Below are 25966 nucleotides of genomic sequence, written 5' to 3'. Positions count from 1 at the left end.
GGCACACTCCTGTCCAGATGGATGGAGGCTGTTAAAAAAGGAAAGGTTTATGAAAATGAAAGCCAAATTATACACACTAGAATAAACAAACACAAAGTTGCATCCATTTAGCTCTCCCCTCATGCCCAACTCTGTGTCATAAGGCCATTTGTTTAGGGAAGACAAAAAGGGACTTAGTGCGTATTTTACATTGACAATCAAATGAGGATTCAAATGACGGCCACTCACTGGAGTCCATATTTGTTCTGTAACAAATTTCACTCCTCCTTCATCACCCAGTGGCTCCCCAGTCTGACCACACCCGGGAAATCTGTGGCCACCATTTGCATGAACATAGAGAGCCGAGGGAAGGGCCTTCCGTCTGACTAAAATAACTTGTTAACACAGACAACTCAAGTGATTCCTTCTGTTTTCTATAAAATAAACATGCTAAGCAGAAATACCAAAACCAATTTCAGCTTTTGCTTAAAAATATTTGCAAAAACTCAGTTTTAAAGATTATTGTAATAAACTAGACCCAAGAAATCTAAATGCTTACAGCTGAACAGTAAGTTGTGAAATGAATCTTTTTCCTCACAAACATTAATTTAGTTGTTTTTTGTTATTTTGTGGTTACAGACAGACAAAGCTTTTTACAACAGCTATGAATTAGGGTTTATTGTGATAAAATTATTATGCAACTAATTACTGTTTAGTCTACATGGCCTAAAGCAGGGGTCACCAATGCGGTGCCCGTGGGCACCAGGGTGCCCTCAAGGACCACATGGGGGGCCCTCAGAGTCTTCTAAATAAAGAACAACCCACCAGTGGGCTAAGTTTGAAATTTTATTTTATTCTGTTGCTCTTCTTTTTAATAATTTATAGAGATTTCAAAATGACAATGTCTAAATGAACTTAGAAATTAACAGAAACAATAAAAATATGTTGATAATGAACAAAGTTTAGGCTAACGCTAACCCTTGCAGCTCATGGGTCAGTAATGGTCGCCCTTCCTACGTCTCTGTACCCTTGAAGTGGCCCTCAGCCTTAAAAAGGTTGGTGACCCCTGGCCTAAAGGATAACTTTTTATTTTATCATACTATTAGCAGTATCAAAATGTTTTATTGGGATATTAGGTTTGACACAGATCAACACAAAGCAGTGCGCATAATTCCAAAGGAAAGGACAATTATAGATCAACACTGATACCTTTAAATTGATCCAATGTAATCATTTTTATTCAAAGGTCCCTGATTTTGTAATTAGGGTGCTCCTGTGTGTGACTTATTCTATATAAAAGCCAACTATTACGTGAAGGTCTCTTGAGTTATTTCAAAGAACAAGTGGAATCATGGAAACCAGTATCCATAACAGACAGGTCAGTTAGGTTTTGGAGAAGTTTAATGGTCTGATAATATTATGATCAGACAATATTAAAAGATCTGAACGTCTCCTGGATCATAGTTCGATCCATTGTCTGAAAATGCAATATGTAAAAACCTACCAGAACATGGTCCACCAAAAGTTAAAGGGCAAGCTAGGTAAAGATTTACAGAGAAGCAGCCAAGGGGATGAGCTGTGGACATCCACGGCTCAGTTTAATACAGGACAAATCTTAGCTAGCCGCACCTGGAAAAGACAGAAGCAATTGGAAATCCTACTTGTACACAGTAACCCTTGTTAGTGGCTGAACAATGCTGAGACATTTCTTTTCTTCTGCAGGGAGAGACAAGCTTGTCAAGATAAAAGCAAAGATAAGAGCTAAAAAAAGGACTAACTTTAAAGAATTCCCTTACCTCTCATGCACACAGACTCCGTCATCCTTGCATCCTCCATCCCATTGCAAATTAAAGTAATTCAAGGCGATGGCTTTATTCCCGACATGAGAAATACAGATTTCTGTCAAATGTTGGCACTAAACTAAACAAAATTTGCTCTAAAAAACAAATGAGCCATAAAGGAGGTCAGGGATGGCAGTAGTAATGTATATATGATAAATATCATAACAAGAGGAGAGGCTTTTTTAGATGCCTGAAATTACATTTTCTAGAATTGCACTGCTTAATATCACTCTATGTTGGACATAGCTCTGGGTTTTTTAAAGTTTTAAAGAGTTTCTTTTTCTGATGTTCTTTTTTTTGCCTCTGGTATTGAATGCTGTAAAACTGGAAATATCTTTTTTTACATCTTGTACTTAATTTTTTTGGCACTTTTTGCAGTGTTGCCAACTCCTCAGTAAGGTAAGTAGCTCTTGGCTGTGCTATAAGTCGCTAGAAGTCGCTGAATGACGTCATTGTCTAATTTGCATAATTATTTTTTTCCAACTTTTTTTTTTACTTTTTCTTTTTTCCCTTGTGGTCAACTAAGGGGCTTAGAAAGCAGTGTAAAACATGAACATTTTCAACCATACAATTTTTTTTTACATTACATTAACATTAACAATCTAAATGGAACAAAAATAAGACTAAAAAGAATAAATCACAGTGTGAGCAAATAATGGTAATTATTGTTTTGTTTTTTTAAACTAATAAGATTCCCCTCCACACACACAGGCTGTGCTTGCCTGCTCACAGAAAGGGTGTGTCATCGTCATGTTGGTCAAGGCTCTCTGTGGCAGGTTCAGCAACTGAGGGAGCTGAGTCCAGCGTGATCAACCTGCGCCGTCAATCCCGGCACATCTACGCAGCTCAATTGCAGTCTTGACGCTGTGGGTAAACATGCTGTGACTCTAACTGCAGAGCTGAGAGGGACTCCTGCAGAAGAGAGAGAACGGGGTTGGGACAGGTGAAGCTCCCCACGGCAGACACCAGAAAAGTCGCTAGATTTGTCGCTAGTCGCTTTGTTGAAAAAGAGTCGGTGGAGGGGTCTGAAAAGTCGCTAAATATAGCGACAAAGTCGCTGAGTTGGCAACACTGACTTTTGCATGGCCATGGCAACCATCGCAAGGAGATTTTTTTTAAACCGGGGATCTCCTCATTAGCATCTCTAGAGTTAAAGTAATACTTGAACTACTTTTGCAAGTACCAGCTGAGTTGAAAAGGCGAAGCCCGGGATGCAGAAGGAGAAAATTAAGCCATTTCTTCCGTCAATCATTTTAGGAAATGTGAGATATTTAAGAAAAAATTTGCAAGAACTAGCCAGAATGTCAGCAATGCAACATTGTTTTTTACTGAAATGTGGCTGCAGGATATGTAGGACTCTGGTGTCTCTCTGCCAGGCTTTCTGGCCGTACAAGCAGGCGGAGATTTAAAGAAGACTGAATAACTCATGGGAGGTGGGTTGGCAGATGGCATCATTCAGGGCATATAACTATGTCACTGTGGCACATTACCAGTGTTTTGTTGGCAACCGCTTACATTTCACCTTCTGCCATTGCAGACACTGCATTTGATGTAATCAGTTTAGTTGTAGCTAAGCTACAGACATGAAGGCCAAATACGTTTGTGGCAATAACTGATGATTTCAATTATACTACACTGCCAACTTTCCAACTGTTTCTAAGCTGTTGTACCAGAGAATACAAAACTTTTCACTTGTTTTATCCAAATGTCAAAAACTTATACATGTCTACAATAAGACCTCCTCTTGGGGAAAAAAATATCCCAATGTTTTTTTTCTTCGCTCTAAATATAAGCAGCTTTATGAGAGAAAACCTACGTTAAAAGGAACTGCAAGAATATGAAGAATATGTTCACAGGAAGCTGAAGAAGCCTGCAAGGTTTTTTTGAGGGTACACACTATGACAGCCACATGAAGAGGATTTTAATGCAATGATAGAGTGTGTGACTGACTACATAAATATCTGTGAAGATAAGACAATCGCCACCAGAACAGTGATATGCTTTCCAAGTAATAAACTTTGGATCACAAGTGATCTGAAGGAATTGCTTAACAACCATAAACAAGCCTTCAATAAGGGGGAGAGGGAATTAATGAGGAGTATTCAGAAGCATTTTAAAGTCAATTTGAGAGAAAGCATACAGGAAGAGGCTCAATCGCAAGCTTCAGTAGAAGAATATGAGAGACGTATGGTCACTGATGAGGAAAATCACAGGCTTCAAGCAGAAGGATGATCAGACAAATGGAAGTTTGAACAGCAAATTAAGTTAATACATTCTTCAACAGATTCAGTGCAGGAACAAGCTCAGCATCCTTCTCTGTTGCCCACAGACGTAGGGACATCCTGCCCTCCTTTGCATTTGACTCATCTGCTTCTATGAACTTTTCCAGCCAAATCAGAAGATTTGTCTCCCTCTGCGTTTCATCTATCTGTCTCCAGAAGTCAAGTGAAGATGCAACTGGAGAGACTGAATCGTAAAAAGTGCCAGGTCCTGAAGGTGTCAGCAAAAGAGTCCTGAAGCCCGGTGTAGAGCGGCTCTGTGTGATTCTACAGCACCTCGTCAACTTCAGTCTGACCCAGCAGACAGTTTCAATAACATTGAAGATATCCTGCCTTGTTATAGTACCAAGAAAAACTTAGCCAACTGTCGTCAATGACCATTGTCATGTTTTGCTGACATCCCGTATCATGAAGGTCCTAGAGAGACTTCTGTTGGTTGACATCAGGAAACAAACGGCTAGCAAGACCCCCTGCAGTTTGTTTATCACTGTAGATTAGGAGTTAAGATTCCACCATACACCCTCCTCAACAAACCCAATGTCATTTAGTCTACGTTCACACTGCAGCCTGAAGTGACCCAAATCAGATTTTTTTGCCCATATGCGACCTGGATCTGATCTTTTCATGGCTGTCTGAACAACACAGATACGATTTTTTCCAATCCGACCCAGGCCACTTGGCTATGTGGTCCTGAATCCGATACGAATCTGATCTTTTCAAATGCGACCTGTGTCCGACCTGGCCGTCATTAATAACCGACAAAGGTCATTATTCTGCGCCTTGCTACGCAGAAGTGGCAGTAAAAACAACAGCAATAGCAGATGATGATGCGGAGAGCAGTATTTATGTTTAAACAATTCAATTTCAATTCAATTCAGTTTATTTATATAGCGCCAAATTCACAACACATGTCATCTCAAGGCGCTTTACAGTTCAACATATTGCAAAGAATGAGTTTTTATGGTTGGAAAAGGCCGCTAGATGCGCGCTGGCACTACCATCCATGTTTACTTCCATAAACATGGAGCACGCTGGCCTGTGACGTCACTGCGTCCTCTACTGCGCATGCAGGACACTTGCGTTGTATGACTGCAGTTCACACAGGAGATCACATACAAGTCGCATTTGAAAAAAATCAGATTTCACAAAAAAAATCGGAATTTAACATCAAGGGCTGCAGTGTGAACATAGCCTTAGACAAGGCAACACTGTCAGGATCATGTTCTTTAATTCCTCCAGTGTATTTAACACTATTTAGCAAAACTTACTTTGTGAGAAACTCCAGAAGACTCAGGTGGAGGCATCAACAACTATATGGATCAAAGACAACCTAACAAACAGAACACAGTTTGTTAGACTGAAGGGTCAACTGTCCAATCAAGTAGTCAGCAGCACAAGGGACAGTACTCTCAATATTTCTTTTTACACTGTACACTTCTGATTTCTATTACCAGACAGAGTCCTGTCCTGCAGAAATGCACAGATGACTCTGCAGTCATCGGGTGCATCAGAGATAGGCTAGAAGCTGACTAGAGGAAGCTGTAGAGTTGCTTTGTGGCATGGAGTGGAAACAATCATCTGATTATGAATGTCAACAAAACAAGGGAGATTATTGTAGATTTCAGTAGAAACTGTAACAAATTGAAACCTTTCAACGTCAAGGAAGAGGGATTGGAGGTGGTGGAGTATAAATACAGTACCTTGGTGTTTACCTAGACAACAAACTCAACTGGAAACGCAGCTGTGAAGTGATTTACAAGAAAGGACGGAGCAGATTGTACTTCATAAGTACGCTTAGGTGCTTTGGCATTTGCAACAAGATTCTGCATATCTATGAGTCTGTTGTGGAGAATGTGATCTCTTCTACCATCATCTGCTGGGGTAACAGCATCAGAACAGACTTTACAAAATTCAACAAGCTAATAAAGAAGGCCGGCTCTGTTGTATGAAATCCTCTATAACCTCTGGGGATGATTTCACAAAGAATTCTTCTTAAATTGAAAACAGTATGGGCAACAGTTATCATCTTCAAAAGATCATGAAACAACCATAGAGCGACATTTGGTGCAAGACAGACCACTACAGAAGATCCATCCTGCCTACAGCTATAAACACCTCTAACATCTTATAAAAAACTGACCACGAGTTAATGTAACATTTAGTTTCCCTTTGGGATTAATAAAACATTTTTGAATAGAATTGAACAGATTCTATATGCATTCATTGTTAATTGCTAAACAGCATATTTTGCAACAGATAAGGAAGCATACTGGACGCCTCGTGTGAAGCTGGCCTTGGAGTCTGCAAAAGACTTCAGAAGTGTGCAATGAAAGCTACAGTTCAATAAAGAAAATCATAGCATTTCTACTGGGTTTGAATCTAGTGCAACTAAACTTGAACTATTTTGTTTATGACCAAAAATTTCTTTTTAGTTGTGGAGAGCTTACAGAGACTTTTAGCTAATTCCCACTAAAATTTCTTCTGAATACCACTTGTTTTTAGATATTTATTGGTCAAAGGTTATAAAACCATCATTTTGTTTCCACTTGACATCCATGGACTGTTTTGTGTTGATCTGTCTCTTAAAATTACTACAAAAAACAATGAAATTCATTGTTTTTATGTAGTAAAATGAGAAGACATTATGAACACTTACAATATACTGTTTGTCCCCAATCAACAAAATCCACAAGTAATTGCTTTCTCTGTTGGCTTTACTAATGGTACTTTTAAATCCTCGTAAACTTTCTTCGAATTAGACCAGTAAAATTAGTCATCCAGTCTGTGTGGGCTATCTGGGGACATAATCTGGACCCTTTACTGAATGGGAGTTTAGTTGATTTGCATGTGCAACACTATATGAGGAACTGATAAAATGAAAAGCTGGGTCTTGGCTGGGATTCAGCTTTGACCAACCACTGCGATTTGGCAGGCTGTGAGACTTGGCTGGGAGAGCAAGTTGTTACCACTGGTTTAATTAGCATGTAAACAGATCCCCATTCACTGAAAAGGGAAAGGGGAAGTTTTTTTGGTGGGTTCATTTTTTTTTTTCCATAATAGATGTCATCAAAATGAAATATAACTTTAAAAAACACACGAAGTTTTGTTGGGATCAACTGCTGGAATCTGAATTCAGTCACATATATCAAATGCTAATTTAATTTTATAGTTAAAATTCTGTTAAACTCTGTTTAAAATTGTTTGAATTTTGAAAATCAAGACATTAATTTTTCTAAAGTCTGATCTGAAATTGAAAAAAAGATATGTTATATTTTTAAACATACCCCGAGTTTTAAACCAGACATAAACTGATACATCAGCCAGCCGACATTTGTGTGTCTTTTTTGCTATTGACATCAGTTGATAAGTGCATGGATTCAGTGATTTTTTTTGCAGATTTATTAGCCTAGCAGAAATAACTTGAAGCACATGTGTTGCTTCTCGCTCCATCAGAATCAGAAATACTTTAATAATCCCAGAGGGAAATTACTTTTGTTACACGCTCCAGTTACAGTTTTATTTATATATATATATATATATATATATATATATATATATATATATATATATATATATATATATATATATATATATATATACACACACACATCCAACAACACAAGATTGTTAAAGATTAAAAAATATATAAAAATAGATAAAATATATACACATATAGCTCTCCTGTATATATATGTATGTATATATATTCATTAGTTATTCATTGTTAATGTTTTGTTTTATTTGTTCATGATTTTTTTGTTGTTGTCTAAATTAAGATGTGGTAACACTGGTAACACTGGCTTCAAAAATCAGAACGTCCCAAAAAGTTGGCAGTTCATCAGTTAAACCATGGACTTTCAAATATGTCCTCAGGACCCAATGTCCTGCATGTTTTAGATATGTATCTCCTTTAGCACACCTGCATTAAATGATTAAACTCCCTCCTCATCAGCCACAACGGGCAGCAGGGACCTGCTAATGACCCATTTATTTAAATCATGTGTGTGGAGGCAGGGAAATACTGAAAACTAGCTGAGGAGCGAGTATTAAAACCACTGAGTTGGACTGATCTGTATTGGCATCGGCCTTAAAAAAAATTTAAAAAAATAGTGTTGGTCCATTTCTTTTTTGAAGTCATAGGAATTTGTTCAACAGTCATCCAAAGATGGAAAATACCTGCCATAACAGCACACCTAGTTTCTGCAGAAGTTGAAATGACACCTGTGCACGTACCATGTGAAAGGAGGAAAAATAACATAGTGTGACACTGCCACTCTACAGCTATTTTTATCAGAGGCACAATGTCTCCTGAGGAAAAAAAGTTATAAATATTTAAATTTGGATTTAAGTTTGAGTTTTATTTGTTCCTTTTCAGCAATTTATTGTCTCACTCTTCTGTGTAGTATGTGATGGCTGTTTTCTCGCTGATGCTTCAATGGCTCAACAAAGTAGCCAGGTGAGGAAGTGTGCGCGGTGAGAGTAACACCCATGCACATCCAGAGAATCGGCTATTTATTTTTTCAAACATCAAATCTCTCGAGGGACTGTCCTCACCTGAATAATGGACAAACGCACCATAGGGTAACAGTAATTGTGTAGCTCTGTTTAAAAATATCGATTCAGATTATTAGTTACTTACAAAAGGAACCCTTGGACTAGATTGGACTTGTTTTATTTGAATAAATCAGAATTAGTTCATGTCCCGGATACAAGCGGCTGAAATGAGCTTTCTCCGCAGGGTGGCTGGGCTCTCCCTTAGAGATAGGGTGAGGAGCTCGGTCATTCGGGAGAGGCACAGTGCAGAGCCGGTTCTCCTCCACATCGAGAGGAGTCAGTTGAGGTGGCTCGGACATCTTCTGCCGATGCCCCCTGGACGCCTCCCTCGGGAGGTGTTCCAGGCACGCCCCACCGGGAGGAGGCCCAGGGGGCGACCCAGGACACGCTGGAGAGACTATGTCTCTTGGCTGGCCTGGGAGCGCCTAGGGCTTCCCCCAACAGAGCTGGAGAAGGTGTCAGCGGAGAGGAAAGTCTGGGAGTCTCTGCTTAGTCTGCTGCCCCCTCGACCCGGTTCCGGATAAAGCGGGAGACGACGAGAATTAGTTAATTTCAGTTTATTTACAAAGCTCCATTTCAAACAGGATTATGTACAGTAGCACCATTCTTTGCACTGTTGGTCATTCGCTAAATGTTACTAGAATGGGGCGTTTTATTGAAGATAATATGAGTGCTTTTTGCAATACGCATTAAATGCTGCTGATGGGAGTTACTATGTAGTCCTACGCTATACATATGTATCCTATATGGAGAAGGGGCAAGAAGAAAGTGAACAAATCAAACATTTTGAAGAAAGTTCTGTTCTGTAACAGTTCTGTAAAAAAACTTTTTTTCAAGTCTTGTTTTGCGTGACAGGAGATTTGTGGCTGAGAATTAAAACTGAACACATTATTTCTATTTTTAACAAGTTAGAGGCAGCATCATGTTGTAACACTTTTCTACTGAATGAATATCACGTGCAAGACTGGAAAGGGATAATGAGAGACCGGTAGAGAGATGCCTCAACAACCAGCAGGAAATACTTGAAGCTCAAGCTGGAAAATCAGAACGACCCTAAAAATGTAGCAAGAATTTCAATTTATGAGTTTAGATACCTTCCTGCTTTTCTGCGTTGTACGAACACAGTCTGCACGTGTTGCTTGTCCTGCTGCCTGATACCACTTGTTGCAAAGCATTGCGGAAGCCAAAACAAACCAGCTAGTTTTAAAGTGATATCTGGGAAAATTTGTGAATCCTCGGTAGAAAAACAAAGTGCAGAATTGCAGAATTTTGCACTTAAAGGTATATTGGAGGGCATTCTTTTTCCAGGTGGATCATCAAAATAAGTGGTCCCCTAAGTGTCAATCATTCTGGTGATATTTTATGTAAGGCCATCCTATGTGTGCACCTTTTACACTAACAGTCGGTGAGTCTGACATAGTGGAAAAATTGTAACTTTTCTTTTGGAAAGTAAGCTTGTATGAGTGATGCAAACAGCAACTTTTAAGCAGAGCGTGCACGAGGAGAAATGGGCTCTTGCACGCGTTTAATAGGCCTTCCCTCTCGCGAGCGTGTACAGGGTGGGCATGGTTTTTTTTTTTTTTTTTTGCGAAAATCCTCCACTACACCTTTAACAAAGGTTCCTTTTAAGCTTACATTAAAGCTTGTTCTATTTTTGAAAATGCAATAGGAAGCATGTCGGTACTTCTTGGGCATTGGGACAACATTGAAATTAGGCAAGCAGAAAACATTTTTGAACTAGTCAAAATACTCTACACTGATTAAGAATTCATGACACCACAGGGATGCGATGAAGCATTTATCTGTTTATATGAATAGAAAATTAGGATTCCTAGCTTCCTAAAAATATTGATAAAATTCCATAGTTCTAATGAACCAAATATCTTGTATCATTTCATATCAAGGACTGAACAAACACCACTGTTTTGTTTTTTTCTTAAATTAAAGCAAAGCTGTAAGTTTTTACCATAACTGGTAGCTGGACCTGTTACTACCAGGTCTAGTGCCCCTAAAAGCTATAGGTAACACTGCACTGTTTGTTTTGGAATCTGGTAGCAGACCACATTGGACTAGCAAATTAAGTTGTCATGGAGTTAATTGTAAAGAGGAGGTGACAATTACTCCGCTAGATTAATTCCTACATCAGAGAATTTTCTGTTTTATTGCGTAACAATATTTTACTTACTTGGCCCTCTTGTTTAAAGGGAGCGCAGACTGCCATAAAGTTGCGCTCTGGGTCACATGAATTCTTCAGCGACAGATCCGACCCTCTAAGTTACATAGTCAGGAGGGCACCCCATACAGAGCATCAATATGCACCATACTGACCTGTAAAGGAAATGTATATACAGGGTATCTCACAATAAGGTAATATTTGGGTAAAAAGTTATAGCGTGGTGCTTTAAAAGAAATTACAAATTGTTTATATATTTTCAATTGTCTTTTGTCTTGTTGATTAACCAAAGCTTAAAACACTGTTATTAAATTATTGAAGTTACTAAATGATTTTCCAATATATAAATTGCTAACCTTGTATTCTGATATTTTTGGTATAATCTTAAGTACTGTAAAGTGACGTGTTTTCCACCACCCTTATGGTGTGATCACTCCACTGAAGTCATATGTTGTTGCATTCGACTTTATGAACAATGTGTCACATTGTCTGTCTAAAAATATCCTGGTTGGCTCCACCTCCTTATGACAGGTGTTTTGATAATTTGCTGCGGTTCACTGCAGTTTATGGAAGATGGCGGGTGTTCTTTGGAACTGTAATGGCCTTCCGTTCTCAGGTTATATTGAGTGGAAATATGTGCCAGCAGCAAACATATTTACAGTTGTACTCAATCAGCCAAGATTATCTCTGGTGACACGCAGAGTGTGTTTCCACAACAGAGCTGGAGCAAACCTTCACAGGATGTAGTCGGTCACGCCACACTGTTCTTTTCTCCGCTGACCATGGTCTGTGCTCAAATGTTCTTCTTTGTCAGTTTACAGGAGAATCTTGCATATTCATTGCTATTGTCTGCTGAGTTAATATTCAAAGCCAGGGTTTTCAATTAAATTGATTTGGTGATTTTGGATAAAAGACTGCTTGCTAAATATTTCTATACCAACATTATTCCGTATTCATTCAGCGCTCAATATCAGGGCCTGTGGACCTTTTTAATCAAGACATAGTATGAGCTACATCTATAAGGTGTCTACCCAATAAATATATATTACGTTACATTCTAACTTCTACATATTGATAATGCCATAATGTTTAATACAGCTTGTTATCTCCACTAAATAATTTTCTCAAAAGGGGAAACTCTGCTGCAGGAGAAGACTGCCCTGCAGAGCAGGGGAACTGAGATAGCAGGGTTCTCCTCATTTCCATGTAATCTAGACATAGACTTAGACTTAGACTTAGACTTCTTTATTTGTCATTTTGTATGCACAGGGTGCATACAGAACGAAATTGCGTTACATACAGCTTATGAACGTTGCATTGATATTTCAAATGGCACGAGTTATAGAAAAATACAAAAAGTGCAGCAGTGGTCAAAGTGTGAACAGTGCAGAGGATAAGAGACAGTGTGCAAGTTGCAGTGGTTCAGTGCAAAATGGCATTTGTGCAAAAAATGCGTTATTGAAAAATACAATGAGATGAACAATTTAAAGGGCTAAAAGTTAAAAGTTCAGCAGCATTTGATGCCCGATAATGTGCAATAGGTGCAGAGTTCGGATTGTGGATCAAAGGTTCAACAGTCTGATGGCAGTGGGGAAGAAGCTGTTGCACAACCTGGTGGATCTGCAGCGGATGCTGCGGAACCTCTTTCCAGAGGGCAGCAGGGAGAACAGTCCATGGTGGGGGTGTGAGGGGTCTTTGATGATATTACGGGCTCGGGACACACAGCGCTGTGATGAAATGTCCTTAATGGAGGGAAGAGGAGCCCCAATGATTCCTTCCGCTGTCCTCACCACCCTCCTCACATTCTTCCAGTCAGAAGCTCTGCAGCCTCCACACCACAGAGAGAGACAGCTGGTCAGAACGCTCTCTATGGTGCTTCTGTAGAAGGTTGTGAGGATGGGCGGGGGCAGGCGGGCTCTCCTCATCCTCCGCAGAAAGTACAAGCGCTTCTGTGCCCTCTTCACTAGAGATGAAGTGTTTACAGTCCAGGTGAGGTTGTCCGTGATGTGCACCCCCAGGAACTTTGTGCTGCTGACCACCTCCACAGCTGAGCTGTTGATGAGCAGTGGAGCATGGTGGGGGCGGTTTTTCCTGAAGTCGACGATGATCTCCTTCGTCTTCTCCACGTTCAGGATCAGACTGTTTTCACTGCACCAGTCCACCAGCTGCTCCACCTCCTCTCTGTAGTCCCGGTCGTTGTCGTCCCTGATGAGGCCCACCACCGTGGTGTCGTCCGCAAACTTCACGATGTGATTGGTGGTGAACCTGGGGACGCAGTCATATGTCATCAGGGTGAACAGCAGGGGGCTCAGGACGCAGCCCTGAGGGGAGCCCGTGCTGAGGGTGATGACATCAGAGGTGTTCTGACCGACCCGGACTGACTGAGGTCTGTTGGTGAGGAAGTCCAGCAGCCAGTTTCGAAGGGGTGTGTTGAAGCCCAGATGTTCCAGCTTTCCCACCAGGTGCTGTGGGATGATGGTGTTAAACGCTGAACTGAAGTCCAGGAACAGCATCCGCACGTGGGTGTTCTTCTCCTCCAGGTGGGCCAGGCTCAGGTGAAGAGCAGAGGAGATGGCGTCCTCAGTGGAGCGGTTTCGCCGGTAGGCAAACTGGAACGGGTCGAGTGTTGGGGGGAGACTGGAGACTACTGTCACTTTGTTACATAAAAATTAGGCCATTATGCTAAATGTTAAGGAGCGTAATGCCACAGACACAGTTTTAAAAAAAGCTACCTATTTATTTGCACATACATGTCAGAAGCCTGTATGTTTGAAGACCTTGTCAGTGCTGCATGTAGGTGAACACATAAGCTCCCACCACTTGACAGAAAGCGCATTGAAGGCAGGTTTAGAGTGCTCATAGGGACGTATGAAAGGATTCCCAAACAACTTTTCTCCCATATTAATATGATTTATTTCAGCCTTGCTAGCTCTAATCAGGATATTCCAACCAACATTTTTATATGAATCGTTTTAGTCCGATCTGCCGTTTTATTCTAATTAATTATATCCATAAAAAACAAAAAAAAGTTAGTTTTTTTACTCTGAATACATTTCCAACCTATCGTGAAACTTTGTCCATGTAAACATAGCTACTAACCTTGAGGTGGTTGCCTTATGTATGTGTGGTGCTCAGATTTTCTTTTCTAAAACTTATATTAGCATCTTGCATTAAGATGGCAGGTGAATTTGCTTGGTCTGCTGTTTCTGAACATGGGGGAAGTTCTTTAGATTGTCCTCCTCTCGAAGACTTTTTTGCAAACAGTGAAATTGTTAATTGAAATTTTTAATTAAACGCCCTATTTGAACCTCTTGCCAGACTTATTAGCCACTAATGCCCTCTTTGCAAAGACCTCACATCTCTTTGATCTTACGTGAGATTCTGCTATAACATCAGTAGTCAGGAGCATAGAAAACTAAATGTTTTGGGTTTAAACAAGACAAACCTCCTAAAATACTTAGTGATTATGCACAGCTAATATTATATACTTTTGTTGGATTTAAGCTACTTTACATTGGAATAAATGTTTTCTTTTTCATCTCACTTTAAGAACATTTGAAACATATTGATGGGTGTAGGATGTACATTTCTGGAAGTTATAATGATCATAATTAATATAAAACAACAATGTTTTGAAGTTTTGAAATCTCTGAAGAATTATTCTTCTGAATCTACCGACACCATATTATATATATATATATATATATATATATATATATATATATATATATATATATATATATATATATATATATATATATATATATATATGTATATATATATATGTATATATATATATGTATATATATATATGTATATATATATATGTATATATATATATGTATATATATATGTATATATATATATATATATATATGTATATATATATATATATGTATATATATATATGTATATATATATATGTATATATATATATATATATATATATATATATATATATATGTATATATATATATGTGTGTGTGTGTGTGCATATAGCTTTTGTACAAAAAATTTGTGTTCTTTGGCCAGTACTGAAAATGAGTTGTCAAAGCACCTTTTTATTAAATCCATGGGGTATTTTTAACACAACCAGCAATGAGAGAATGTCTTTTCAGGGTAATATATATAGTAAATAACTCAGATACTCATGCAGTTTTAAAAAGCTGCAGCTCAAATACAGTTTCCATGAATGGAATATCTGTAATACCATGGAAAATGCTCCATTTACAAATATACAAGGAAGTATTAGGATATGAAAAGCTTTTGACAGCATGTTTCCATAGCAACAGACGTTTACTGTTTATGCACTGATTATTTCCCACAGGTTCAGTTTAGTTCACGTCAAAACAAATTCCTAATCTTCCTCAGAAATACTCTATATTTTTAAAACTGCAAAAGAATATCTTCGATTTGCTGATAGTCCTGTGAAATGTGTAAGGGCTGTTTTGGACCTGTTCTACCTGTTTTACTTTGAGACAATCCCTTTAAAAACAACATTTAGGCATGAGAGTAGGGCACAGGTAGCTGGCTGTTGCCAGCAACAGTTTTTTATCTACAAAAATACCAAAAACCTGCAAGAATCTGATCATTAATCTTTAGTGTGTTTTGAAACTATGGAGTTCAGGAAAAAAAAAAAAAAAGAGTTTTAATACATAATGTTAGTTAACCTAAATATCCAAGGATTAGATTTAAAGTTTCTCTAAGTGCCTGTATCATTTTGGCAAAACACTAATTAGGGTAGCCCATTAATTTAAACTTTACAAGCACGAACATATGAACAGTTTACCCATGTTTTCATTACATCTAAGACTGTGGGAAACGCATGCATGTGCAATTCCAAATGTGCACGAAACACCCTTTGTGCTCTCTTATCAAAACAAAGCACTGTAAAATCTCTTGCAATGTACACCAAAAAGATACAAATTTATCTCAATGCAGTACACAAAATACATACTAGTACATTATCAAAAATGATTTATACGCTTCTGAACATTAATCTAAGCAGCTGTCTGCTAATGCCTCAACTTCCACTGATTCATTTTAAAATACAGCCTGTGTTATATACAGGCATGCATCTTCATTTTCTGGCTCAAAGTATGCTTTAAATCAGTGCTGGCAAAGCTAAGCTGGAAATCTGACTCAAATTATACTGTTAACCACTTTTGAAATGTCCAGTATATCATATTCTGAAAGTACTGTTGAATCGTTTCCTCGTCATACACCTGAAGAACTTGTTTACTTAGGTTTGTGGTTTAGAAATATGTCTCAGTAGTCATGCTTCCAAACCACCATGATTTACTTACTGTTCCGGTCTTCTTAGCTGAAGTATACAAGAATTATAGTGTCCTCTGTGGCTCAACGCTGATGTACGGCGGTGGAGGCTGGAAAAGTAGGATGGTATAATCCAGGTCATGATATTTTTTTGTTGTTTTTTGTAATTTATAAAAGCCCTTCTTTGCATTTTTATTATTTGTAGATTTAGAATCTCTGAAAGAAGGCTCCAATATGACCTTAAAAGTGTGTGAATATTGGATTTTCTTGACAGCTAGTTGAAGTTACTGCAGAGTTGAGGTAGATACAGTGGAGGAAATGAGCAAAGGCTTTCTCTGGTTGAAACCAAATCCTTATTTTAAAATAATATTCCAGTTTGTCTTAACTGTAAGTTTAGACCATTTGCCATTTACACATCTGCGTTTTACATAGCTTATAATAAGAACATTTTTCTATTTACTGCACAAATGATGTAATTGCAATCAAATATCACTTCTGTTTTTAACAAACATTATTAAGATTATAGATTTTTTTCAAGCAGGATTTTTTATTTTAAAAGGTCATTGTAATTTTAATACAGAAAAAAAATGTTAGGTACTTAAATAACCATTTGGTGTTCCATATAAGATGACTGGTGAACGTGCATCAACTATTTAAATAACACCTCTCATTATTATTCAAAGCGGCTAACTTTTTAAGAGTACATAATTGTATTGGCTACATTTAATTATTTTCCTACCTAATAAAAGGTAATTTTACTTGGCGCCTAATCTTTAGTTAACAAGTTGAAATGTTTAACCACACATTTAGACCACTACTCATTTAGAAATGCTGTCCTGAATATGTTCCAGGTTTTCAGTTTTTTAGCCGTGCAGAACATCTTATTTCATCTGAACATGGTGCTCCTTTTGAGGAAATGTTTTTCTGCAACTCTATTACGACTATACCGTCTGTTTCGGTGGCTGAAAAGTCATATTTAGATCTTGAAGAGGAAAATGGTTGCATATTGCAATAAGAGGTACAAACTGCGTCCATATGTGGAACTTAATCAGCATTTTTCATCGCCATAGAATAAGTGCAATCAGCATTTTTGACAAAGTGTGACGGTGGAGCAGGTGATCAGCATAGAAAAGATCATCACTCAATGAAAATAATTTTTTTGTCTGGTTTATAGTGTCAACTATGGTCATCTTCCATCTGGTATTCTTATCAACTAAACGGACACTAAGGATTTCATAAGGCAGGTTAAACCTACACTTTGTAAACATGAGAAGGGGCATTTCCTACTGCAGATTTAGAAATGCCATTTGACCTAACCAGCAATTGATGTTCTGAGAGGGAGCAGCATAAAACTCTCAAAACAAGTTTAAACAGAGAAAGCTTTCTGCTTTTGTATTCAGTTCTCATAATGTCCACCAAGGTTCTGTTTAAATTGGGTCTATATATTAAACAAGCAATAATGAAATCTGATTAATCTGGATTTAAATTAGTCCTCCTCAAAGCCTGCTTGCTGATGTGAAATTTAAAGTAAATGTTGAACTGACACTCTTGGTCATAAATCAAACTTTGTTTAAGGTTATTTGTGTGGTGATTAATTAAGAGACAAAGATTTGTTTTTTTTCTCTTCCTGCAGGATCTTTGGCTTCTACAAGGGAATCCTGCCTCCGATCCTGGCAGAGACCCCAAAGCGAGCAGTGAAGGTAGGACAAAGGATGTGTGTGTTTGCCTTTTGAAAGCTGAAAAGCCTCTCAGGATGTCACGCAAGGATCTGGATCTGGTTTCATTGTGCACAGCTCTACTGCCATATGAAAACACTCAAACTGCTCTTACATGATACGCACGTGTTGATTAAACACATAACGCCCTCAACCATGTCTGCCTCTGTAGACACTCCTGTTTGCTCTTTTTTCACCAACCAAATATTGACTTACAAGCATTTGCTGTAAGCCATCCTATAAGCATCATCTTTTAAGGGGCAGAATTACTCGTCCAAGGTTAAACTGGGGCACGGGGTGCAGGGGGAGAGCGCAATTTGGCACTACACCTCTCTGTAATGAGATGCTGGAGACAAAGTGAACTTTATAAATAAACGCTCACGCTGGGAGAAAGGAGTAATCGCTCACACTGCAAACAAAACCAGCTAATGGTGAAAATGTTAAAGCAAATGGCTGCTCTTTGGCACAGATGATCACAAATCAATAAAAATGCTTTCTAGTTCTGACTGTCTAAGATTTGAAGTTCCGTTTTTAAATGCATATGATCGTACTAATACTGGTCCTGTTTATCTTTTCAAATAATCATCCTCTGTTTCAAGTTAAACCCACTTCAAATCTCAAGTCTGACCAAATCACATGGTTCCAGTTTAGATCCAACTTGATTGTTAGTAACCTATTGCCCAGTTATATGTGAAGGACAGAAAATGGTTTGTTTCCAAACAACTCGTTTATTGCATTTGTATCAATCTGGTCCACTAAGATGTGGATATTTGCTGCAGTTATCTTACAGTGAATTGTTTTGAGAATATTTTTAACCCTTTAGATGAGAAGATGAGTATAGTTCCTCATCCAGCCCAGAGGGTGGCTGAGAGAAATGGGCCTCTATGCAACATCATATTCAAACCCCTTAGAAACAAACAGACATGACAAGATTTAAGATCAGTTTCTGTTCCTGGAATAAAGATGAATTAGATGCGTCTCTGTTCGTACTGTATGTAGATGGTGTTGCTTGCTAATCCTCATTTTTCCTTTGCAGTTTTTCACCTTTGAGCAGTACAAGAAGTTGCTGAGTCTGAGCCCTTTGTCTCCGGGTTTGGTGAGTCTGCCAAACAGCAGCACCTAAGTACACCGTTGCTTAAAAAAATAATAAACGTACACAGAGAACCAGGAAGAATAGTTCAGCTGAGCTCTGCTTACCTGCCAAACGTCTGTTTAAAGAACCATGAAGAATTTTAGCAGGAATAATACTTCATGTAAGTGCAAATATTCTTCTTAATATTCAGCCTTTAGTGGTGCTTCAAGAATAAGTAATGCATAACTGCATGACCATTTTGCTCATTCTAGATTATTACATTTCTTGGCATTATACATCTATTGACACAGCTCCTTGTAGACGCTTGGTAGTTTATTTTAAGTATATATATTTTTTTATATCCAATACAGCACTGCTTTTCTTTTATAAGGCATTGAGACATATTAGATGGCACTGGACAAACAGAAATATCTCTAAGTAGGGATCAACCAACAAAAGCCTTGAATACAACCTTTGTCAAATGTTAAGCACTAAGCATCCTTGATGACTGACAGACATTCAGAAATGCCAGGCCTAATAGTGTTATATTAATAACACTATAACATATTAATAAGTTGCTAAATCAAACCTGTGAGGTTGATTGTTGTTTAAAATTTATGGTTTTTGTTTTGTTTGTTTTTTTCCAAGCCAAAACTCAAGGAAGTCTTGGAAGAGAAATGGTAAACATGCAATCTGTTGGCCTGTTTTGGGGCTTATGGAGTTTTGTGTATAATTTGGCTTTAGTTAGTTACCTTCATGATAATCAACAGATTAGCAGTAAGAGCGTTTATCAGGGCTATTTTGGAAAAAAAAATATTCACAAGTAGAAAAAAGCGTAAATGGGTTTTTAAATATCTTTAAGAAAAATCCGACAAGTGTAAGATATTTTTGTGATCCTTTATTTAAGGGATCAATTTACATTAAAACTGCATCTGATTTGTAGGCAGTCCTCCTGTGTATACTTGAATCCAAACCCAAATCTGTCTTTTCTTTGAAAGCTTCAGAGTTTTGTTATAGACAATTAGGGAAAAAATGGCATCATGAAAACCGAGGTTCACAGCAGAGAAATGAAACGTAAAGTTACCTGAAGTTTAAAGCCAAGACATGACTGTACATTTAACAAAGCAAGTAAGGACAACATTACACATTCAAACTCGAGAGGAGCAGAAGGGACCTTAGTTAAACTTAAAATAATCAGTTGAAAGGACAGCTGTTGGTGAGGTACTTCAAAAGATTTTATTTTCCTTTTTTTATCACTCCGACCTAGTGTTGCACAAAGAAATGATTGAAAGAAAGACATATTTGATCCTGGCTTCAGATAACGCAGCAAACACATGGAAGAACGTGTTTATTTTGATGAGACCGAAATTCTCATTGGCCTACATGCAAATGACTATGTCTGATGGTAAACTAACACCCCAAACTGCCATCACTAATGTAAAACATGCATCAGGCCGATGGGGATGATTTGGTTTAAAAGGGACAAAGAAGAGGTGAGGGGAAGATTAGTGAAAGTAGAAAGGGCAGAAATGTCTGTCTTTTGTTCTGTGTTTTATCTCCTAAAACCCTTGCTGTTGTAATAACTGTGACAGAGAGTTCTGCAAAGTATTGACTCTCTAGGCTGGAATTTTCACCGCACTGTTCAGGATTCTATTCCTCAAAAAATCTTGAAAAACTGCCAGTTTCATTTGGCCTTATAGTTATGTTCTCCTTTGTGTTGGACTATCACATAAAATCCAATGAACTACATTAAAGTTACTATTTTTAATGTAACCAAACATACAAACATTTCAAGGGGAGACTCCTGCAGAACCTAATAAAAAACCTTAATTTTTTATGTCCTGGAAAAACTCTCAGATCTCTTGAAAGATCAGGCTTTGGCTTGTTCTGCGGATTCTGCCTCATGTTTTTATATACAGTGCATCCCAAAAGTATTCACAGTGCCTTATCTTTCTCCATCTTTATTTCCACTGTGGAAATGTAAAAAAAAAAAAGAGTTTTTTTTTTTTTTTTTTGCTGCAAATTTATAGAAAATGGAAAACTAAGTAATCAATTTTTTTTTAACTAATCTCAGTTTTTACTGTGACCGTCAGAATTGAGCTGAAGTGCATACTGTCTCCACTATTCATACTTTAGATCAGGCATCCTAAAAAGTCAGTCCTCGAGGGCCGCTGTCCTGCAGGTTTTAAAAGGTTTCTCTGATTTAGCACAGCTGATGCTGATGATTGCAGTTCAGAAACAGCCTGTTAATCAACTATTAATGCAAATCAGCTGTGCTGGAGCAGGGAAACCTCTAAAACCTGCAGGACAACTGCACTCAAGGACCGACTTTGGGGATGCCTGCTTTAGATGTTCATGGAGCCTAAAAAGAATACACCTGTAGCAAATTAACTTAACTGGACATGATTAGGAAAGACACAACTTTCTATATAAGGTCATTCATTTGACAGTGGATGTCAGAGAACAAACACTAACCATGGGGTTGGATAAATTGTCTGTAAACCTCTAGAGGCTGAATTGTCTCTTACTTTGAAGCTCCTAATGAGTACAGTGACCTTCATTATTTATAAGGGGAAGGAGTTTGAAACCTGGATTCTTCCTAGAATAGTTCAGCTATCTGACCTTAGTGATTGGGGGAGAGGGGGTTTATTCACGGCAGGGACCAAGAACCCTTATGGTTATTCTGTCAGAGTTCCAGTACTCTTGTGAGGAGAGAGCAAAGCCTTCATGACTGTCAACCACGGATAAAGACCTGCTCCAGGGACTAGGGCAGCGACCCATAGCACAAAGCCAACCACTGTGAATTTCATGAAGGCCAAACCACAGTCCAGACTTAAATCCAAATGAAAATAGATATGCACAGGTATCTCCTGTCCAACCTAATAGAGAAAAATGAAGCTATAATTGCTGCAAATGGTGGAATAACTAAATACAAGGGAATGGCTGTGAAAAGTTACTTAAATGTGGTTTCTTAGTTTTCTGTTTTTAATGAATTTACAACAACTAAGAATTTTTTTCCCCACATTTTGGATTGGAATGTTGTGTATACAATTTTGAGGAAATAGATTAATTTGAAACCAAGTAGAACAAGGCTGAGACATAACTTAATGTGGGAAAAAAAACTTTTTTGTATACACTGTATAATTGTTTTCCTTTTTAAACCAGACATAAAATGAGAAGTATTTTAACACCCTGCAGTTTTTGAAAGTTCTCCCACTAAGAAAACATGGAGGGGCCTGAAATTACCATCATAGATGCATGTCCACTGTGAGAGACATAATCTAAAAAAGGAAAAAAATCATGAAATCACAATGTATGATTTTTTTAACTATTTATTTGTATAATAAATCAACACATAAGTATTTAAACAGCAGAGAAATTCTGTCTTAATACTTGATACAGTCCTATTTGTTTGCAATTACAGAGGTCAAACGTTTCCTATAGTTTTTCACCAGTTTTGCACAGTCTGCAGGAGGGATTTTGGCCCATTCCTCCACACAGATCGTCTCTAGATCAGTCAGAATCCTGGGTTGTCCCTCCAAAGATTCTCTATTGGGTTTAGGTCTGGAGACTGGCTAGGCCATGTCAGAACTTGATGTGCTTCTTACAGAACCACTCCTTGGTTATCCTGACTGTGTGATTCAGGGCATTATCATGTTGGAAGACCCAGCCTCATCATCCAAATGGTCAATGACAAACTTTAGACGAGCCTTGATATTTGCTGGTTTAAGCAGGGGAACCTTCTGTGCCATGCATGATTTTTAACCATGACCTCTTAGTGTACGGTATTACCAACAGTAACCTTGGAAACGCTGGTTCCAGCTCTTTTCAGATCATTGTCCAGCTCCTCCCTCATAGTTCTGGTCTGATTTCTCACCTTTCCTAGGATCATTAAGACTCCACAAGGTGAGATCTTGCATGTAACCCAGTCTGAGGTAGATTGACAGTCATGTTTAGCTTCCTCCATTTTCTAATGATTGCTCCAACAGTGGACCTTTTTTTCTCCAAGCTGCTTGGCGATTTTCCGTTAGCCCTTTTCAGCTTTGTGGAGGTTTACAATTTAGTGTCTTTGGACAGCTCTTTGGTTCTGGCCATGTTGGTAGTTGGATTCTCACTGATTGTATGGGGTGGATAGATGTCCTTTTGTGGCTAATGACCTCAAACAGGTGCATCTAATTTAGGATAATAAATGGAGTGGAGATGGACAGTTTGAAGGCAGGCTAACAGGTCTTTGAGGGTCAGAATTCTAGCTGATAGAGGTGTTCAAATATGTATTTGCAGCTGTATCATACAAATATATACTTAAAAAAATCATATATTGTGATTTCTGGATTCTTTTTTTAGATTATGGGCAGTCGTGGGTGAGCGGTTAGGGTGTCAGACTTGGATCCCAAAGGTTACCGGTTCGACTCCCGACCCGCCAGGTTGGTGGGGGGAGTAATTAACTAGCGCTCTCCCCCATCCTCCTCCATGACTGAGGTACCCTGAGCATGGTACCGTCCCGCCACACTGCTCCCTTGGGGCGCCATTGAGGGCTGCCCCCTTGCACTAAATAAATAAATGCAATTTCATGGTGTGCAGTGTTCACTTGTGTGTGCTGTGTCACAATGACAATGGGAGTTGGAGGAGTTTCCCAAAGGGCTTTCACTTATGTGGACATGCACTTACTATGACAATTTCAGACCCATCCATGATTTCTAAGAGGGAGAACTTGCTAAATAGCAGGGTGTTCAAATACTTATTTTCTTCACTTTACCAAAGTGTAGATTTTCAGTTTGACCAAAATGGCTTTTAAAGCCTAAATCAATATTTATTTTTTTTAGTGTTGATGTTTTCTGCCATGAGGGCGGTTCTTATTACGAGATATTAAACTAAACTTCATGGTGGCTCAGTTTTGAATAATCTTAGATTTAACTTGCCACGGTGGGGTTATCAAATGCCACAATGTAGTTGCAATTTGCTTGCCGTAATGGATTCTTACCTGTAAGGCCAAATCAAAGCTACATCTGCACAGAGAACGCATTTGCTAGTTTTATATCCAATGGAGGAGAAATGTTTACCTACCTTATCCATGCTCTTGTTCCACTTCTCTTACACCTCTTCCTTCATTGGACCTGTCAACTAAAAAATTCCTCTGAGGTCTGTCCATATCAAGCATTGTAATCACTTCAGATCATTTATGCAATTTTATTACTGTAGATATTAGAACTCTTTCTCCATATCCTAGTTAGCATGGTACTGCTGAATGCCTTCACTCTGATTAATGAGGACACGCACAGTAATAATACAAATAGGCAATTAAAACATGGCCGCCTGGCTGTGTAAACATCACGAGGCATGTCTGAGAGGATGGGTCCTGCGGCTCTGACAGCAGGATAAAGAAGTAGGAAGAGTAATGAGCTACAGACACGTTCTCGACATGTTCCCATTACGCCTCTTGCTGAGCATGCATTGGTATACATTTGCACATGAAGACACACAAACACACAGAAATGCAAAGCCCAGTGTAAATTTCATTTTTCATCATATAACAGGTATATTAGATAATAAAAACTGTACAAGCCTTCTTAATTATAAATTACTTGAAACTGCAGCAGTCTTGCTTTCTTTCATTCTCCTTCCTTTCACCCAACAGATAACATCAAGCATATTGTCAACTAACACCCTCAGGTGTCTTGTGTGTTTTTGCAGCCATTTGTCTGACAATGACACTGACAACCATGACGCATACGCATTTGCATTTTTAAAAAGAAAAATGACACACACACAAAAAACAAAACAAAAAACAGAACGAGTTCTTGAAACAGCACTTCACCGTTGAGGTTTCGAAAGTCACCTGCAACAGTTCCTTTGATCTGCTACACCCATACCCAAATATTATCCTCTTATCCTTGGGTTTAAATAATGTCCATCTTCCCTCCAGGCATTGTCTGCAGCAGGCCTCGGCTCAGGCTTGACTGAGGCTGTTGTTGTCAATCCATTCGAAGTGGTGAAAGTCAGTCTGCAGGCCAACAGAGATTCCTTCAAAGAGGTAGAGTGGAACAAAATACGCATTTAATTTGTAAAAAGTGCTGCTACATGTTCACATTTTCCTTGTAGCTCTTTGACAAGACCCCTTTATTTTCTGTACTCTGCAGCAACCCTCTGCTTTTGCCCAAGCACGGTATATAATCAAGTCAGATGGTTTTGGACTGAGAGGTCTGAATAAAGGATTAACATCAACACTGGGACGCCATGGAGTTTTCAACATGATCTACTTTGGCTTCTACTTTAATGTCAAAGATGCTATTCCCACCAGCCCGGTAATATGCAAGTGAAAAATCTGTGCTGCTTTGAGTTTTTTTCCTGTGGTATACTCCTGCTGCTGCGCTTCAGTGCCTCCTAACCTTTCCTGACTCTGCCTACATTTGGCTAACCTCAGCCTCTGTGATCCTCACATGTCCTAGCCACATTGCTGCAGGAGAATAACAAGTGTTTAACAGTATGATTAGCTTGCACGGCACGGAGGAAGCAGAAATCAGAAAGGAGCTTCCAAGATCAGCTCTGCTAATACCTCGTCTGTTTGCTCTTCATAACATCCTCAAAGTTTCAGATTACACATCCGGCAGTGCCTGATGGCCCAAACAAAAGTTAATTTTGTTTAATGGAAACGTTACCATACGCCATTTCCACATGTACAAACCAGAGCATTAGATTAGAAGTCCAATGAACTAATTGGAAGCAGACAACCGTACTATTTTCGAGGGGTTACAGTGGGAGGCCCTGCTGTTATATTTTCAACATTTTTCCAAAACTGCATAATGTACGACGAAGTGGGCATTCTCTGTGAATAATAATTATGTGGCTGGGTGACTAGAATAACTTTCTTCTTAGGTTATGGCCATTTCTCATCCAATTGTATGTGTACTGCAGTTATTCAGGCCAATGAAAGTGCGAACTTTTAAAAATATCACTTTAAAATGAATTCATACCTCTTGAACTTTGATATTTTTTTTCAGATCAAATTTCTCTCTCTTTTCTAGAATATGATAAAGTCATGCATTATATGAAATATTAGGCATACATATTTTCCGTAGCTT

At 38.5% G+C, this 25966-nt stretch overlaps 1 protein-coding gene across 2 annotated transcripts in view; it reads left to right on the top strand.

Moving 5' to 3' along the window:
• Positions 1–25966, top strand: part of slc25a21 (solute carrier family 25 member 21) — a 152694-nt gene that overhangs the window by 119545 nt on the left and 7183 nt on the right. For both annotated transcript variants that reach the window (XM_038293371.1, XM_038293372.1), the window contains exons 5-8: positions 17734–17800; positions 18852–18911; positions 24811–24918; positions 25025–25189. In XM_038293371.1, coding sequence (XP_038149299.1) covers positions 17734–17800; positions 18852–18911; positions 24811–24918; positions 25025–25189 — 400 coding nt within the window. The remainder of the gene's footprint in view (positions 1–17733; positions 17801–18851; positions 18912–24810; positions 24919–25024; positions 25190–25966) is intronic.

Source organism: Cyprinodon tularosa, unplaced genomic scaffold, assembly GCF_016077235.1.
Source record: "Cyprinodon tularosa strain WSP-4 unplaced genomic scaffold, ASM1607723v1 ctg325, whole genome shotgun sequence".
Lineage (NCBI taxonomy): Eukaryota > Metazoa > Chordata > Actinopteri > Cyprinodontiformes > Cyprinodontidae > Cyprinodon > Cyprinodon tularosa.
Note: the sequence above shows the minus strand (reverse complement) of the source record. Positions and strands in the feature narration are given on the sequence as shown.